General features: G+C 38.4%; 1 protein-coding gene and 1 non-coding gene across 2 annotated transcripts in view; one reads left to right on the top strand and one right to left on the bottom strand.

Moving 5' to 3' along the window:
• Positions 1–19,027, top strand: part of LOC148348797 (partitioning defective 3 homolog) — a 387,206-nt gene that overhangs the window by 14,334 nt on the left and 353,845 nt on the right. The window contains exon 2 of the mRNA XM_088322738.1: positions 16,736–16,837. Coding sequence (XP_088178864.1) covers positions 16,736–16,837 — 102 coding nt within the window. The remainder of the gene's footprint in view (positions 1–16,735; positions 16,838–19,027) is intronic.
• On the bottom strand, positions 10,997–11,068 carry trnaw-cca (transfer RNA tryptophan (anticodon CCA)). Its single transcript has one exon. It is a non-coding gene; the product is annotated as a tRNA-Trp (tRNA).

Raw genomic sequence — 19,027 nt, 5'->3', positions numbered from 1 at the left:
TTCCACTTGTGGACTGAACAATATCACCGATTATTTATGAAATATTACAATTAACAAAAATGTGGGATTTGTTCTCAAGTTTTATTTATTTAACATAAAAATATTCAGTATTTTATTAGGGAAGATAATCGAAATAGTAATACAATTCTGTATTTAAGCTGAATTTCTCAACTTATAGAATTGCTAATCCTTTCTAAATTTGAATAATTAATCATTTTTGTAAATATAAATTAATGCTAGATAACAACTACATAACGTGCTAATTCCTTTCAAGTTCGGCACAATCTTTCATATTTTATCTTGGCAAGATTTAAAATGTTGGCGCGCATCATGGATCGTCTTATCAAGATTTCGATTTTGCAAATCGATTCTTTGCATCCCTTACGCAAGGTGTTTGTGGCATATCCTGTTTTTGCTCCGTTCACAGAGCATGTCTCTTCTTGCCTTTTTTCAAAGTAACTATAATGCTGACTTACTGTTGACAATCCAAAGATGTTTAACTCAATTTTCAGGCTTCCCAATAGTACGATAAGACTGTTTAATTTCCTATTAGCTGGTTTCCGTGATATCCGTTTGCGTTCTATGACTAGAATTGATAACGAGCAAAATGCACAGAAAATATATGAAAGTCTCAGCTATATATTTTTCTTTTTTTTAAACTCCTGTATTCACTGGTAGTACTGGTATAAATGTCACAGCACTTAGTAAATAGCAGGTGTCATTGTTGGTCATTCTTGCCCTAATGAATTTGAATACCCCTCCAAACAAGACGTTGTTAACCTCCCCATCTGTCCAACACATCTGCCACCCACTAGGACTTTCTCACTAATAATTATTCAGGGTTTTTTTTGTCACGGAATGTGTAAGCGGTGTCCTGCAGAGCACGGGAGTGTGTGGGATTGCCCTGGTCCAGCCGGTTTTCTCCCCCGCCGTCGGCAACCGATCGGTCTTTCGACTAAATACATTGACTTTGCATACCACTCAGTGTCCTGCAGCACTTCAAGCTTTTATTGCTTTTCTTGTTTTTAGTTCCTTTTTTAATGTATAGCTTTGTGGTGTCTGCTGGAGAGGCTAATTTACAAGGCCCTGGCATGAATGTTTGAAAACACAATTTTAGGTTTATTTGTTGACAGTAATTGGGTGTTCCTAACTACTATTTTACTGCTTTTCCCTCACATACATATGAACACAAGTGGTTGCTAGGGTTGGCGATCTGACAGAAAAATAAAATCAGATTTTTTTTTTCTATCTTCTAGTCCGTACAATTTTATTTACCTTATTTTCCACACCATTGGGCGCACCAGTTTTTTTGCCATATATTTCTGAAAAAGGCACACCAGACAATAAGACGCATTAAATTGAGTCTACAGTAAGAGCTACAGTGTTTATTCATGTATAACTGTTCACTAGCGGGCTATAGTAGTGGAATGATTGATCAGTCGCTAAATGTTGCTGACCTAATTCACAAAATATTGTATGCAATGGGAATCTAATCTTGGTCACAACGGTGAGAATCCTGACACTTTCCACTCGACCACCAGGGATTTAGATCTCAGACAAAAAAGGGATTGGAGATTAGCTCGTTATCACATTATTTTACTCACAGTGCCAGAAACACTTATTTGCGCAGTACATTTGTTTTCAAATTGTGCTTTCGTAACTTTGCGGTTTGAAATGTATATGCATGCAAAATAGCTTGTATAGTATTTTGTTGAAATACGTTATCTCCATTCTCTATCATTAGTGGTTGAAGAAGTGACCTATTACACTTTCAGAATGCACTATGCAAATAATTGTTTTTAGTACTTGAGTAAAAATAGTGTATTAATGCGATATGTTAAAATGCCTTTTAATGTTATCTGTTCCACTGGTGGTCTAGTGGTAAATTGTCTGCGCTCACTGTAATGACCTGGGTTTGAATCCTTTTGTATACAATGTTTTGTGATTTTGGTCAGTGATATGTATTGATTGAATCAATAATTGCCAAATTATGGTAGTATACCATGAAGCTTGCACACCTATAAATGCTTAATGCATTTACAATCTTACCCACCGTATTCTGCGGTATTTAAGGCGCACCAGGTTATAAGCCAAACTTTCAAATTTCTGGCCGTTTTGGGGTATTCCATACAGTCCGGAAAATATGGTAATTTAAAACAAAATATATCTCAAAACACATATTTACAAAATGAAGTATTATTGACTGAAGAATATATGCCTAAGCAAAAATAACTGACTTGAAATGGATTTGGACAGAACGTAAACAAAATTGACTTGCTCTAGAGCCCCAACCAATAAATTGTGACAAACTTACTTGAATAACATAAATAATTGTTCTTAAATATTGTTTGTCATGTGGTGAGGGGCCCTCTCCCCCTGAGAGGTGAGAGAATTCTCCCACCGTGGTCCGCTGCGTGTCGTAAGAGGCGACTAAAGTGGAGGGAGCGAGGGGACTGGGGATCCTCTCCTCTCTATCCTGACTCCCTAAGAGACAGCAAGGCACAGAAAGGGGGGCGGGAGACCGAAAGGTCCCGCAAACCCTAGTTATAGGGTCACTAAATGTGAGAGGATGTGGAAGTAAAGCGACTGAGTGGAAGAAAGAGGAGATCGGAATGATGATGACCAAAAGGAAGGTTGATGTGTTAGCCTTGAGTGAAACAAAGATGAAAGGAAAGGGCGAATTACAGCTTGGAGGTATGTATGGTAGAAAGTCTGGAGTTACGGGTGGACATGCTGGAGAAGGAGTTGTCAGCTTGGAGTAATTTCAATCACTTTTGAATTCCTAGCCTCATTTTCACTGTCTGGCAAATTTTAAAATTGACTTATCAAAAAATATAATTTGTTTTAATGAATTACAAGTATAGCGTAAAACAGTGCTGTACGTGGGCACCAGTAAGACCCCTTAAATCGGCTGAGTGGCCCGCGAAACGGCCTTGAAAAAAATCTCAAGTGATGGGTCATTGAGGTTGTTGTTTTGTAGGAAATTTGATTTCTAACTGGCATGAGAAATAATTGACATGACCAGTGTCTTCATATACATGATCAATTCTAAATAAATAAGGTATTAACATAATAAAACAGCTGCTACTTAAGAGGGATAATCAATCTCAACCCTGCAAAAATAAAGCACTGGTCAACCATTCTTTACACAAGACGAGGAATATGCAATAATGCCAATTCAAGTTTTAGTCCTTACTTTTATTTGTATTTAAATTGTATATTTGTTGGTGATAGGAATGTGTGGAGAGGTGTTGTGAAAGGATAGTGGGATGTTTGGACGCGTTCTTGGGGATGGGCAGGACACCCGTATGATGCAGCAGGGGTAAACCAGCGAAAGCTGTCGGGCCCTGCTGTTGAACAGTGGGACGAAAGCATGACCAACTTAGGTGCCGAGGTGCCTAACTTGTCTGGGTGTTTGGGCATTTGGGTTGGCCATGGTCCAAAAATGTTGTGTGTTTTTTGCTACTTTCTCCATTTTTTTTAAATGTTCTTTATTTTTTTATGTGTTTGCCTTGCTGTCGGTCACCCCTCTCGAGGGATATGACCAGGGTAGATAGATGGATAGAATAAATTGTATGTATATTAGTGATTACCATTTTTTTATTAAATGTATTATCACTGCTGTTGAGCTGCCTTTAGCACTTTAGCACTGTGGTGTTTTATCTTGCACCATCAGGATAGCACTTGTGCATTTCACATATTTCAATCACAATCAATTCAGTTCGTTTCTGTTATATTCTATCAATAACATAGTATTAACATGGAAACAAAAGTAGCTCTCAGCCTCAAAAATTGTAGTGGCATGGAATCCTTGCCCTAAGTCTAGCAGTAGAATTTTCTGCTGAACTTTGATATTTGTCACTTCTACAAAATGCAATCACTTGGACATACATTTTGAATTTACACATTAAGTAAATTCTCATTCTGGGAAATTACATGTCCGATTCCTTGTACCTGTCATGGCCTCCCGAAGTGACTCCACCATGAATCCAACCAACCTTTAATGCAGGCGACATTTTGGCGTTTGATGTTGTATGCTGTGGCGCTGACGCAGCTGCAGCACATCAGTCCAGGCGCAAACTCTCTTTGACTTAATAAGTGTGGCCTGAAATATGCTCACTTTGATGTTTAAAGTGCCGTGCAGTGCAGTATATCATTATATTATGGTGCATTGGGATGTGTGTTTGACAAATTAAATGGTTGGATAATTTTTGCACAGTGTTTGCAATGGTGGTTGAAATCACAAGATGTGTGTTGCACATATTTGAAAGTTTCGGACTTAATTAAATTAGTCAGTTAATCCACACTATACCATTTTATTTACCAGACTATTATTTTAGTATTTGTATTATCCACTGCTAATGTTGCCCCTCAAACAGATAAACAAAATGTTTCTATTTGATTTTGTTGATTCAAAATTAGAAAATTTGTTCACATTTATATTGTAAATTATGTCATTATGTCATGTTTATTTGTATAGCCCTTAATCACAAAGAGTCTCAAAGGGCTGCACAGATCAAAGACTATTGCAAATTACAGACTATTATGACACCATCCCCTCATCTAAAACCTACATGAGGGCAAACAATCAAATATTATCAACATAAAACATAGGTTATTCATATGCTATAGAACATAAGTGTGTTTTAAGCTTCGATTTAAACAGTTCCACTGAGGTTGCAGATTGAATCTCACGGGGAAGAGCATTCCACAGCACCGGGGCCCAAATAGAGAACGCTCTTGAATCTGTGGATTTCTTCTTGGCTCTTGGGATCACTACTAGACCAGCGTTTTCAGAGCGAAGGCTCCGGACTGGAACATAGGGGGAAATTAAATCTGAAAGATATGAGGGAGCAAGTCCATGCAAGATTTTGTATACTACCAACAGAACTTTGAAATCTCATATTAAGCTAACAGGGAGCCAATGCAGGTTAGCTAAAATCGGGGTAATGTGATCATTACTTTCATGGCCCATACCATTTCAGACGTGGCATACTTTGTTGATCATTACTTTCCAAAATGGAGAAAATTGATGGCCCCAGGTAAAGGCGTCAATCCCCAAAATAATACATGAAGAACTAATATGTGTATAAGTGATAACACACCCTACACATGTAGACTGACTCAATGACTTTTAAGTATTTGTTAAAGGAAATATGGAATGTCCCAAATTGTGGCCTGTTGAAGTAAAGTTCCAACATCATTAACATTTTAAACTTTGATTCAACATAAATGAAATTGATCTATTTTATTAGAAAAAGGAAATATATCTTCAGAGCTTTAATTCTGTGGATTAAAAAAAAAAAAAAGAAGACATTTCTAGATAGAGCCTTTTTTGGGTATAGTGAAGTAGTGTGACGTAGTCTTAGAAAGGAGGATGCAGACACTTTTAGTGCCAGAAATGGCTTTCACTACAACAGCTCTACAATGCATCTTTTACTGTCAAAGAATGATCTCGTTCTTATTATATTGAATTTTTTTTTCATGATTGTTCCATTGATTCAATTTGTAGATCAACTTTGGTTCATAAGTAAACTTTTGAACCCGTTTTCTGTCATCCCGGGCGGAGGCATCTGCAGTATTTCATCCCTGACCAGCGTACCACAAAAGACCGCTGTTGCCATTTTCACGTCATCTTTTGCAACCTCCTCCACGTGGCTTTGTGCCATTATCTCTTACCCGCCATCAACATTGGTGGTCTTCAAGAGAGATTGATAGGACTTCTTTCTATCCTTCATTGGCTTGAATAAGAGCAGCCTGACTGAAAGCACCACGTCAGAGAGTTACGGTTGGGGGTAGGGGTAAGGAGGTATTTGACGTCTTACATCCTTAGGGCAGTTTAGTGCAAATGTTTTGTCTGGGTGAATTTTTGTTGAACAGCTGTAGTGTTGCTCTATAATTGGACTATAAAGATTTCTTTTGATTCCCGCCTTTCTTATAAAGAGCGCTCCTTGACTATGTCGCAGGGTGGAACGTTAGCTCATGAATTAACCAAGAACTTGCTGGAATTCACCTTGCAGCATTGCCTCCAGTAGTTTCTATCATCATTATTTCCTTCATCCATTTCCACTACCTCTACTTTAAATATGAATTTCTTGCAAAACCTGATCAGAGATCCTTTAGAACTAGACTCTGCATTTGTATCTTGATGAAGGCATAGTAGCGGAATACATAAACGAAATATGAGCTTGGGGCTTATGTTGACTATAAATGAGTGCTTCCACCCATTGACGTGCTCTGATGCTTGAATGGTCAGTCCATTAGCAGGCAACAGACAAGGGCAGGACGAGCAATGGGAGGAGTTGCCTTGCAGCCTGCAGACATGACATACTCAATTTGCCCACCGTTCCCGTTCCGCAAGTGTTCCAGCTGCTGTTCCGCTGGGGGAAATGATTCAAACCATCTGAAGCCACTAGACCAGCTCTGCTAAAAATATGATCTATCTAGGGGAGTAGGAGTAGTAGCGTGGGAGATTAGAGAGTGACACATTTGAAGCAAAAGCAAAGCTTTGTATTTTTTTATTACCACTTTTTAGGTTTTTAGTCACATGTGTTAGTAGGTTACCCTGCCACCAGCCAACATTTGATTTAATATAAAAGGTGAATCGCAGAGCTATCTTTTTGTTTTACTTGTGACTGCCACATCTGTCTAAAGTGAAACTGCAGCCACCCATAATTTCGGTTGAGCCAAGAGCTATCTTCTTTTGACTTGACATGAAATGCTGCCAACATGTTTTCGATTCTGTGGTATAATCTTATGAATTATCCTCAGAAGGACATGGCGTGTTCCGCTTTTCTCTTGCTTCCTGATGTTGTGCATGAATCAGAACAAGTTCTTGCCAAGTGTAGTCGTCTTAATGTCCTAAACTGGGATGTTTAGTTGATTGAATAAGGGCAAAGAGGGCACATTATAAACATTTTTCAATGAATATAAATACAGGATAATTTCCCTTCCTTGAGGCTTGTATAAGACCTCAAATTTTTTGCAGCTCCAGACATTTTTTGTGGAGTACAACATTCCAACCCAATCTTGTCATTACGTCCACATAATAGCGATATGTGGAATAAAGTCGAAAATAACTCTCCTTACAAATAAAATGTGAAAATTTGGGTTTACTTCCGGCCTGGTCCCTAAAACAAAGTAAGGCTGGTTCGGGCTTCTATTCCCGCAGGCCGGGTCTGGTCGGTCTGGCTTTTTCACGCCTGATCTTATCTCTGACTGGAGCTAATACTAAATTTGGGTCCTTAATCAATACAGTTGTGCAATAAAGCATGATTATTTTTTAAAAAAAATCCGTTTTACAGACACTGCGAAAACAACTTTCTCCTCACAAATGAAATGTAGAAATTCGGATTTACTTCGGGCCTGGTCCCTCAGAGTTCATCGTTCAGGTTCAGGCTGCTTTGGGCTTTTGTACCCGCAGACCGGGTCTGGTCGGGCTGGCTTCTTAGGCCCGATATCATCTCTAACTAGAGCTAATACTAAATTGGGGTCCCTAATCACACAGTTGTGAAATAAAGCAGCATGATTATTTTTAAAATTGAAATTTGTTCTGTTTACAGACACTGCAAATTAACTTTCTCCTCACAAATAAAATTCGGGTTTACTTCGGGCCCGTTCCCTCAAACCAAGTTAATCGTTCAGGGTCAGGCTGGTGTACGGGCTTTTGTACCTGGTCGGGCTGGCTTTCTTAGGCCCGATCTTACCTCTCACTGGAGCTAATACGAATTTTTTTTTTTTTTATCTTTTTCAACCTGACTTGAAGATATTGTCTCTCCGGTGTGTCATCTGTAATTTTTCCACAAAGACTCAAAATAAACTATATTTATATTTTTCCAAGTCATCAAAATTCTGCTCCTTACATCTGCGAGAAATCCGACCATCCTCTCCAGAGATGAGCAGATGGCTCGAATGCGACGTTTCCCTTCGGGAACTTCACTTCGTAACCTGACACCCACCTTCTGCTCCTTTCACCTAATAGCCACTTAAAACGTGTTGTTGACTCATTCGTGATGTTTTAATTTGCTTGCTCACATTCGCTGCTCTTGAAGTGTGTTTCTTTTGAAATGGGGCCAGACGGCGAGGGCCACTCTGTTGCACCTTGCGATAAAGTGCTAATCCTACAATAGGGCTTACATACGGTTTGCTGTTGTGACCTGCATTTGTCTCTGCAATTGTGGAGGCGTACTGAAATGTACAATTTACTGTAAAAAAAACAATTAACCCTGTCTTCATTTATGATTCTAATTATAAGGCATGATCTTTTCACACTAAAGAACTTAACATGCTGCAATATATTTTGACAACCTTTAATGGCTAGAATTCAAAGTGCAACGGCCCAAAATAATCGTACCCTTACGATATGTTGACTCTGTAATTGGCTGAATGACATGTCATTAAGCAACCACTCCATGAGCTCCTCGTTGCCACCATCTCTGGGTGAAGTCGCAATTGCAATTCCTGTTGAGTCATGAGGCAATTTTTATTTGGAGCAGATGTTGAGCTCTTTCTATGTTCTGTAATCATCAAAGTTGATGTGTTGAGGATTAGATTTGTTGCACTCAAGGAATTAGTGTAACTGTTGTGTTTCATTGACTTGTAATTGAATAGTTTCTCTTCAGATATTCCAAAGTGTCTTTGGTTAGCATTTGTTTGTATGTAGGCAGTCTCTAATAAATGATGGATTATTGCATGTCTTGTTTGACCCAGGATTCTCAAACCAGAACGGTATACATGGTTAATAAGCGTATTAATGGTTTAAAAGTCCGGTAATTGTTCACTCAACCAGGCATTCAAAGGAGCATGTGTAATAAGGAAGATGAAACAGATTTAAAGTCTGCAAAGATTTTACATTTAGAACACAGATTTATTTCCATCTGTAGCGTTTTTTCTTAAAGTTGGGAAGCTGGAACTTTAAAATCATCCATCATTTAGGTGGTTGTAACTTCCATAAATATCACAGTAGGATTCTTGCTCATTTAGAAGAATGTTTTTAGTGTTAATCTTAGAGCAACAACTTCTTCCTCCTGGTCGGAATGTTGGGCTATTATAAGGTTGGGTAAACTATGGGCTGAGGGCTGTATATGGCCCACCAGGCATTTTGAATCTGGCCCGTTAGACGAAAATGGTAATAGGTGCCGTTTGTGTGTCCCTGCCCCTCCATTTTATATGTATATAATATATATATATATATATCATCTCATTAGCTGCACCGCTTATTTTCAGTAGGGTCGCGGATATATACACATTATATATATATATATATATATATATATATATAAAGAGAGAGATACTTTATTCATCCCCGTGGGTAAATTTACACTTCGAGCAGTATTCTTGTGTTGAAAAATAAAATAATAAAATAAAAGATATATAAAATACAAAAATACCCAATATAACGTGTTGATATAGAGTATTTAAATAGTGTTACGGAAAATACACACTGTAATAAGAATAGGGCAATATGCAAATGTGGGGGAAGGGTTTAAAGTGGGCTTCTACTCCCCCGGGTCATCATGGCATGAGGAAGAAATTATCTCCTCAGTCTGTCTGTGGAACAAGACTGTGACAGCAGTCTGTCGCTGAAGCTTCTCACTGTTTGGAGATTATATGTACATATTAGTATTAATGTGTACTGCTTCAACATCATACCTGTTAATTTATGTTTTCTCCCATGATATATATGTTTTTTTTCATCATTTCAAATTGTGTACACTGTATAAGAATCTTTGTACTAGAAAATACAATTTGTAAACGTTTTTTGTCAGACCGATCCCGTCTAGCCCATTTTGACTTTCATCCGGATCATCTCGATACTGTTAGCAGACATCGTAGATTGCTAACATTTTCATGTTACACTAGAAGAGCTTGTCCTTGATAACGTCTACACAAATTCTTTGTTTTTATTCTACGTAGTCTTGTTGTGAGTAAATGGGTACCATGGTATTTTTGTAAGGTTTATTATTGCTCAATAAGGGGAATTGCAAAGTTAAGGGGAGCAATCGGCGGATGTTGACAGGTATGCAACAATCGAATGATGTGCAAATCATTGCTACATTTTTCTGTATTTTTCCAATCAGACTTATTTATGAAGATATTTATCAAATGTCATCCAAAAAGACAAAAACGACGCCACTGAGCGAGCACTATTGGATTTTGAGATATTCCATGCATATTAAGCAATTTACTGCTTACAAAGGGACATATTACATTGTTTTATGAATGTTTTAAAAACAATGAAATGATCAATTGATCAACTGATACAAAATGAAATGACAAGTAGATGTAGATGCCTTCATGTGTAAATAATCATAAATGCATCTGAGAAAAATTGGATAGGCCTAGATCCTCTTTGTTTCTCATGCGTTGCCGAGCTCATCTGTAGGTACAATAGCCAAACCAAACAATCGACAATTGATTGTTTGTCTTCCTGGCCCGGCCCCTTTGCCAAATTTTATAACCCAATGCTGCCTGAGACTCAAAATGTTTGCCCATCCATTGTTTAGGATTAAACATAACGAATATGCAGCCTTCATTCTTCAACACAGACCTTGACCTAAAATATTTTTACTATAACACATTTCAGAATTGAGTAGATCTTTAAACATCAAAGTAGAAATGAAGAGGAATTAAACAATTTACAAAAACCTACCAGGACAATTATTCGATGAACATTACTTATTACCTACTAATGTTGAAAATTTAATTGACTAAAAAAATTGTTTCACCTTTCGTCAGAATGTCCAACTATGAATACATTTTATTCAATTTCATACTATTACGATTTTAAACTGTAAAGTGCTTGTCGAAACGTGTGGTGAGTCATTTTACATAACACGGCATCATTCTACTGTGTGACTCATAGAGTTGGTATCGGATCTCAACGGACATCTTATTGATACCATCTTTAAATGATCACAGCCTTGGTTGTGAACACTTCCCAATTTTATGTTTTTCCTTTTTAAAGATGCAGTAGGCGGTTTCAAAATCAAAACTATGACCCCGACGTGATTTGAACACGCAACCTTCTGATCTGGAGTCAGACGCGCTACCGTTGCGCCACGAGGTCTTATTCTCGGCTGCTGCACACAATCACCTTGTGGCTGCTATTGGAGATGTCTCACGCGCGCAATCGGAAACGTTCACAGGCACATGCTCGCTATCTGACTCGAGCGCCTGAATCGCCGCAGGGCGCCGGCTTTTTGTGATACTTGTGACAAGGACGGGAAATCTACCGTGTTACAAAGACACAGATAATGGGGTGAAAAGAGCTTTTGTCTGACTGGTTATTGAGTCTCGGTGTGTGAGTGTCACCTAGTAAGTCAATACCTGGACAAGTCAGGTGTTGTAGCTCTCACAAGGTCAACGTGGCCTGATGTAGATGTGCAAATAATAAACAGCCAGTTGCCGTGCAGATTATTCCGTGGTTCCCGTTCGATTACGAAGTTTGCTCTGGATTTTCACAAATGAAGGCTTGGCGCTCATATTTTTTGTGGCAGAGCACAGCAGTCGTAAAGCTCCTACCCCAGCTCAAGCATGTCAAATCCAAACAGTGGCTGCTCGTGTTCTTTCGGGTCTAAAAGTGTGTCTTCAGGATTATGTTTTGTGGCTGAGCTGCTCTCAAAAGTAATCCGTTTGAAGAACAAGCCAGGGAAGGATGTCTTTGCCAAATTGACATATGGCGGTTCATCACAGAATTTTGTCTAGCTTGGCTCACTTTATGAACCAGAAGTATTTCAACACTGTAAGGTCGAGTTTGGTCATCTTTTGGTAGCTTATTGACATGGAAGGAAGGTTCTACATTAGCTTCTGGTTATGTCCGCAAGACTGCAACAAACAATTTTAACTCTTAAATTAGCTAGAGGGAATTCAGAACTTTTTTACTCGCAGCCGCCATCTCCTGGCTTGTGTCAAGATTGTAGCTTCTGGCAGCTCATTCATGACTCGCATACAAGTATGAGCATTTCTTAGACGTGTTCGAATAACATCTTTTCATCCTTTTGGGGTTTTCTGTTGACATTAGGACTATACTTGAAGCATGCCTCTTATTTAGCAGTTTTCATGCTATGAAGTAAGATGAAGGCAAATGGGCACGGTGGAAAATAAAGCATAATGGCTTTTTTGACTCAGTTGGCCATTGTTAAAACATATAATGGAGACAATGTTTAACTTTCAACTTATTTAAGGCCACTTTACACTGTCTACCCCACCATTAATTAATCTCTCAATTCTTTGTTGGGTAATCAGATGAGTATTGACTTGATTTTCCAAAATTTGCTTTTATTTTTTGTTTTTTATTGGGCAATATTTTGTCACATTAACTCACACAAATGTGGTTTGAACAATACTAAAATAGGTTTTTCAATTATAACATTCACTGATCTTTGATTTGGTTCTGATTTTTATATTTTGACTATAAACAATTCAAATTGAACGAATCCATCATGGAGTTGAGTAGCTGAAAATGTGACAGGTATTCTAAACATTTATAAACCTCAGTAGCGACTGTTTACATTATAGATGGGTAGGATTTCGCCCTATGTTCCGGGGCGCAGCCTTGGCTCTGAAAATGCTGGTCTACTAGTGATCCCAAGAGCCAAGAAGAGATCCGCAGGTTCGAGAGAATTCTCCATTCGGGCCCCAGTCCTGTGGAATGCTCTTCCCCCTGAGATTCGATCTGCAACCTCAGTGGAACTGTTTGAATCTAGGCTTAAAAGAAACTTATATTTTATACCTTATGAATAACCTATATTTTATGTTGACAGTATCTGTGTATTATTTGTTTTGCAACATCCGTTGCAGCCTGGTCATCATAGAAGGGGGATTACCTGATATCCGGTCCCTTCTCAAGGTTTCATTTTCCTCATGTTGAGATTTTTGAGTCTTTCCTTGCCCTCATGTAAGTTTTATATCGGGGGATGGTGTCATAAGAGTCTGTGGTTTGCAATAATCTGTGGTCTGTGCAGCCCTTTGAGACTCTTTGTAATTAAGGGCTATACAAATAAACATGACTTTACTTGACTAATTGATTCATTAATTAGTTGCTGCAAGCATGCAACACTACCTTGTAAATAGTTTTTCCTAGTTTTCCTGTCATTCTTTATCTGGTTTCTCTTTTCAATCTGTAATAGGCTAAGTGTTTGTGCCGTAGTGCCATGTCTTATTTCGTTGCAAATAACATCACTATTTTGTTATCAATGGCAATAAAGATCTATTCTATCCACATGATTTCAATCGGGTCGATGTGCACGAACTTTTAAATGATTCTTGACCTTACTTTGAGAATGACACTTGGTTTTGAGCATCTATTTCCCGCTCGTATTCATCTCCCGTATCAGACTTACCACAATTTCCTAGTGGTTTAAAAACGCAGCATTCCTTTCTCAAGTTGAAATATTTCCCCCTGCTGAACCAGAGTGGAGTTAAGTAAAACAGAGCCTGAATGCATTTGACCACAGACCCAAAGATAGCTCAGTTTGGAGGAAAACATAGGCTGAAAAAGAATAAAAACACGACAGAGTGTGGACACAACATGGACAGAGAGCGGGATGGGGATTCTTTGCTAGCATGAAGACGGAAGAATAATATTCTGTCTCAATGGGTTTTCTGTCCCCTGTCATCTGGATGGGCTTTATTGCTTCAATTCTTGAGATGACCATGAGCTTGTCAGGGCCACAACAAAACAGAAGAAGGAAGAATGAGTCAAAGGGAACCCTTTTGAATTCTCCAGTTTTGAGTTTTTCACACACACTAACATTTTTCTTTTACTCTCAAATCCCCTAGTGTGAATTATATAGCTAAAAATACTTCATTATTATAAATAATGACCAAAAGCACATGTCCATCTACCTTGGTCATATCCCTCAAGAAGGGAGACAGACAGCAAGACAAACACATATAATAACAAAGAAAACGAAAAAAGGGCAAAAACAGCAAAAAACACACACAAAACATTTTTGGACCATGGCCAACCCAAATGCCCAAAGACCCAAACAAGTTAGGCACCTCGGCACCTAAGTTGGTCATGATTTCGTCCCTCCAGATTAAACGGGAGACATGAAACTGTATGATGCAGCAGGGATAAACCAGTAAACCAGTGAAAAGCACATGTACAAATATTTCTTTGTAAAGACTTGTGGGTAAAGAAATTTGACTATATTACACAACTTGAGACACCCTCTAAATATTCTGACATGTTTGCCCCTCATCGTACTACTAAACCCGAATGTCATTTTTTTGCCCCGGTGGTACCTTTAGCAAATAATTTAACGGCCTTACCTTCCACAGACGAGACATGCATGTGATAAGTCTCCAAGTCCTTTGATTCAAAAACTGTGAGCTTGTCATCTTTGACTTTTTTCCTTACTGTTTCATTCTCTAGTTACTTATTTGTAAATAAAGTTTGCTTCATCTTTCGAAGCCACTGCTTCAGGTATTCGGGGTACCAATGCTTGACTTATTCTGGTTCTTGCAGTCCTTGACTTGCCTTTTTTCTGTAGGTTCTCCAGTGAGTCGCGAAAGTCACTTACTCAATCTCCGAGCACTCTTTTCAGCTGCTCTGGGTGTATCCAACTTGCTCTCTTTTGCTTTTTTGTCGTGGGGATTAACAACTTTTATGTTCTGTTTACGGCTGAAATTCATCTATGCAAGAAAACATTGGAAGAAGGTTTCAGAATTTTGCAAAGTGGTATCCTTCACGGGGCAGCACGGCGGCACAGTGGTTGGTGCGTATGCGGCACAGTTCTGAGGTCATGAGTTCGAACCTCCTCTGTGAAGTTTGCATGTTCTCCCTGTGCTTGCGTAGGTTTCCTCTGGGCACTCCGGTTTCCTCCCACATTCCAAAAACATGCATGTCAGGTTAATTGGCCGGTCCAAATTGTCCCTAGGTGTGAATGAGCGAGTGAGTTGTCTGTCACTGTGTGCCCTGCGACTGGCTGGCAACCAGTTCAGGGAGTCCCCTGCCCACTAACCGAGGATGGCTGGGATGGGCTCCAGCACCCCCGCCACCCTACTGAGGATAAGCGGTACAGATAATGAATGGATGGTATCCTTCACTCTTGAATACTGTGTCTTCTTTGAATGCTCCATGCTTCAGTTCCATTCCAAGTTGAACAACAACCTCCAGTGGTGAATTATTACACAATGTCCCTTGAACGGGCTATCTTTTTTTTTATTTTTTATTTTGCATGCTCTCATTAGCGCCTTGAGAGCTTTGAACAAGATTACTAACCACAACAGCTGCCATCCATTTTTTCTTTTAATTATCTTTTTTGATTAACCATCATCGTGTTAACATTCATTTTCTGCCCTCTTGATCATTTACATCAGGGAACTCTAGTTATGCCGTGAGACCATGTCTATTGTGTACAGAATTTGCCCAATTTCATCTTTCTAAAAAAATCCGGCCATTATTTAGTATTTTTGCTTTCTTAGACAAGGAACTGTAATAGTCATCCATATCAGTAGGTGGCAGTTGATTTTTATATACTTTTTATATAAAATTCATCTGCTCATAAGGTAGCACACTACATTCAAAAATTTAATTTAACGCAGCGGTTTAAGATTGCACCGTAAAAAATAAAAACACAAATAAAGCACGTCATTCTTTTTAAGGTATTCTTCTTTTTATGTACTAATTATCTGCTTATGAGGTAGTACAGTGAAATATTTGACATAACTTAATTTTCAAACATTTTCAACAGACAGTTTGCCTCGAACTTTTTTATAAATAAGTGTAGCTTGGTTCAAAAAGGGTTGAAAAACACTGTACATGTAATTGCCTATATACCCTTTTAGATTGGATATTTCTTTACATTTTCTGCATTTTGGTTTTTCAGCCATGAATATTTGCAAATAAAACCTATTACATAAAAAAAAGAAAGTAATATGCTAACGTCACAGGTCACAAAATAGTGAATTTAGTCAGGCTTTATCATCTCAAAACCGAAGAGCAGCTTCAGCGACAGACTGCTGTCACAGTCTTGTTCCACGGACAGACTGAGGAGATCGTTTTTTTCTCATGCCATGAGGCTCTTTTACTCCAACCGGGGAAGTAAAAGCCCACAATAAACCCCACCCCACATTTGCATATTACCCTATTTTTATTAGTGCGTATCTTCCGTAGCACTATTTAAATACGCTATATCAACAAGTTTTATTGGGTATTTTTGTATTCTATATCTTTTATTTTTTTATTTTTCAATGCAAGGATACTGCTGGAAGAGTGACTTTCCCTTAGGGGATGACTAAAGTATCTCTATCTATCTGATATACCAGTGTTATTTTTTAATTATTGACGGTTCTGGATGTCTTGAAAATGTTTCAAATCATTTTAGACTGACCTCTGTAATGTGTTTTTATTTTGGATGATATCATTTGGGTTGAGCCAAGTAGATTCCCAACAAGTCACTCTTTTTCTGGTTTGACAAATATATATTTTCCTATTTGCCACACCCTAAAAAAATAAATACAGTTACATGCATTTGGGTATTAATATATTTCATAACAACTAGAATCAAGTCAATCCTTAAAAAATATAGCAAGTTGCCAACTGTGCAGCGCTTTCATGACCCACATACTGATCAGATCAGCTGATTCCAATATCTGTTGGCTTGGCAGCTATTTGATGTTCTATGCCGAAGATAACGTTCTTAATCCAATGGACATCCATTGCAAATATGCATAATGCTATGGATTTTTTTTTTTTTTAATATGACGCCTTTTGCTTTTTTGCCAGGACCCCAGCTATTGGGTCCAGGTTCACCGGTTAGAACACCGTGATGGTGGTATCCTTGACCTGGACGATGTCCTCAGTGATGTGGTGGATGACAAGGACAGGGTAAGTCTGAGTTTTTGTCTAATTTGTGGGGATGGATATGAATTTGATTACATTAAAGGTGTGGTGCGCAGATAGAGGTGGCTTTAAACAATTTAAAATAAAATGTTTTCTCAAGTATGTGTTAACAATTCCCAAGTTAGTTCAAATAGCCTTTTTATATTTTTTGTTTCTGCAATTATCTTACTTACTTTTGTGTTCTGGCCATGGAGCACATCATGCCGGAGGAAAGAAGCGAGGGAAGGGGGGGGGGGACCAGTGAAATCATGCGCGTGCTCGCTGTTTTCTCATATTCCAGGATGAAAATGGTGAAAGTAAAAAAACATGTTTCAATTACAGTCCAAATGCCACACAAACCCCAAAAAGATGAAAACGAATTCATTGAAGCACATTTAATAATTTCCCATACTTGGACTTACAACAAAAGGAGGTTGCCAGAGGCTGCAATGATGATTTAATTCAGAAGATGGTTTCAGCAAGTAGAATATTTTGAAGCTAAAGACTCTACCTTTAAACAATTATATTTTTGATTCTATATGACATTTACATGCTTTCTCATTGTAACCAAGAGTCTCCAAGAGGAATCCCCAATTAGTAACAAAGGGTACTGTAGTATATATCAGCTTGAAAAAAGTTGGAAACCCCTTTCTTTTATTAAAAATAAATACAATCATCTCGTTAGCTGCACATCTGTTTGAGTAACAGCGCCATCCCTGGTCAGTTTGTGTCTGTGCACAAACTGTAAATGAAATGTGTAGTTTTGATGCCAATGCCTCTGTATTCATGCCTGAATTGTAAGGAGGCCATTTTTGATAAATTGCTACATTAATTATTTTTTAAATCTCCCTCTGATCAATACACACATCCCGTATTTATGGGATTAAAAAGCTTGGAATTTCAAGTACTTATTAAAATTCCAAATCAAACATTCTAAAAGCAGTAAATGGTGAAATCAGTTACTACCATTAATATTGATAACTAAATGTAACCATAAATTGAAATTGTCTTAAAGTACACCAAATTAGGTCTTTTGTATGTGCAAGCAAATACACACTATAAAAGAAAATAGCAAGACACACAAGAGTGGGTCCGTGATAGTACTCCTCTATGTCTAGTGAAAAAACATCCATCCATCCATCCATTATCTGCACCGCTTATCCTCAATAGGGTCGCGGGGTGCTGGAGCCCATCCCAGCCATCCTTGGGCAGTGGGCAGGGGACACCCTGAACTGCTTGCCAGCCGGTCGCAGAGCACACAAGGACGGACAATTCGCTCGCTCATTCACACCTAGAGACAATTTGGACCGGCCAATTAACCTGACATGCATGTGGGAGGAAACTGGAGTGCCCGGGGAAACCCACGCAAGCACGGGGAGAAGATGCAAATTCCACGCAGGAGGTTCGATCCCATGACTTCAGAACTGTGCCGCACACGCGCTAACCACTGCGCTCCCGTGCTGCCCAGGAAAAAACATGTTTTTTTTAGGAATCGGTTAGAAAATCCATTCATTATAATTGAATTTTTAAAAGCTTTGACCAAATAGAATTGTTTGCATATCGATACTTGAAAAAGTAATTCAAAATTCTCTGAATCCCAACATTTGGAGTAAATGTTGCTCAGGGTTTGCACGCTTATCATCTGCCAGTGAAGGAGCCAATACATCATGTCCAGGGTTGGGTAGGGTTACTTTAACTTGATTACTTTCAATTACTTTTGGATTACTCCAATACCAAATATGCTAATAAAAGACAAAATAAACTAAATATGAATAAAATGACTAAATTTTGTGCTGGCTTGGGGAGTAACGGAACACATGGAACGGCAAAAATGATGTTTGCAAGCTGTTTGGATTTTGTTTGTCGCATTTTATGTTAGTTTTGCCGAAGATCAAAGATCAAAGCCAGGAGAGAAAGCTTACCACGTGTTGGGAGTCATAATTTTATTCATATTTAGTTTCTTTTGTCTTTTATTAGCATATTTGGTATTGGAGTAATCCAAAAGTAATTGAAAGAAATCAAGTTAGAGTAACCCTACCCAACCCTGAATATACAACAATAAAATCAATGGTTTGCTTGTGTCATTTAAAAGTGCACACTATTAGCGTTGCAAGTCTAAAAGCATCTCGAGTGTATTTATAGGAGGACCATTACTGCTGTATTGAGCTTGATCTATCAATAGAGGTACTGACTAGA

This window comes from Urocampus carinirostris, chromosome 18 (assembly GCF_059441175.1).
Source record: "Urocampus carinirostris isolate Australia breed hairy pipefish chromosome 18, RoL_Ucar_1.0, whole genome shotgun sequence".
NCBI lineage: Eukaryota > Metazoa > Chordata > Actinopteri > Syngnathiformes > Syngnathidae > Urocampus > Urocampus carinirostris.
Note: the sequence above shows the minus strand (reverse complement) of the source record. Positions and strands in the feature narration are given on the sequence as shown.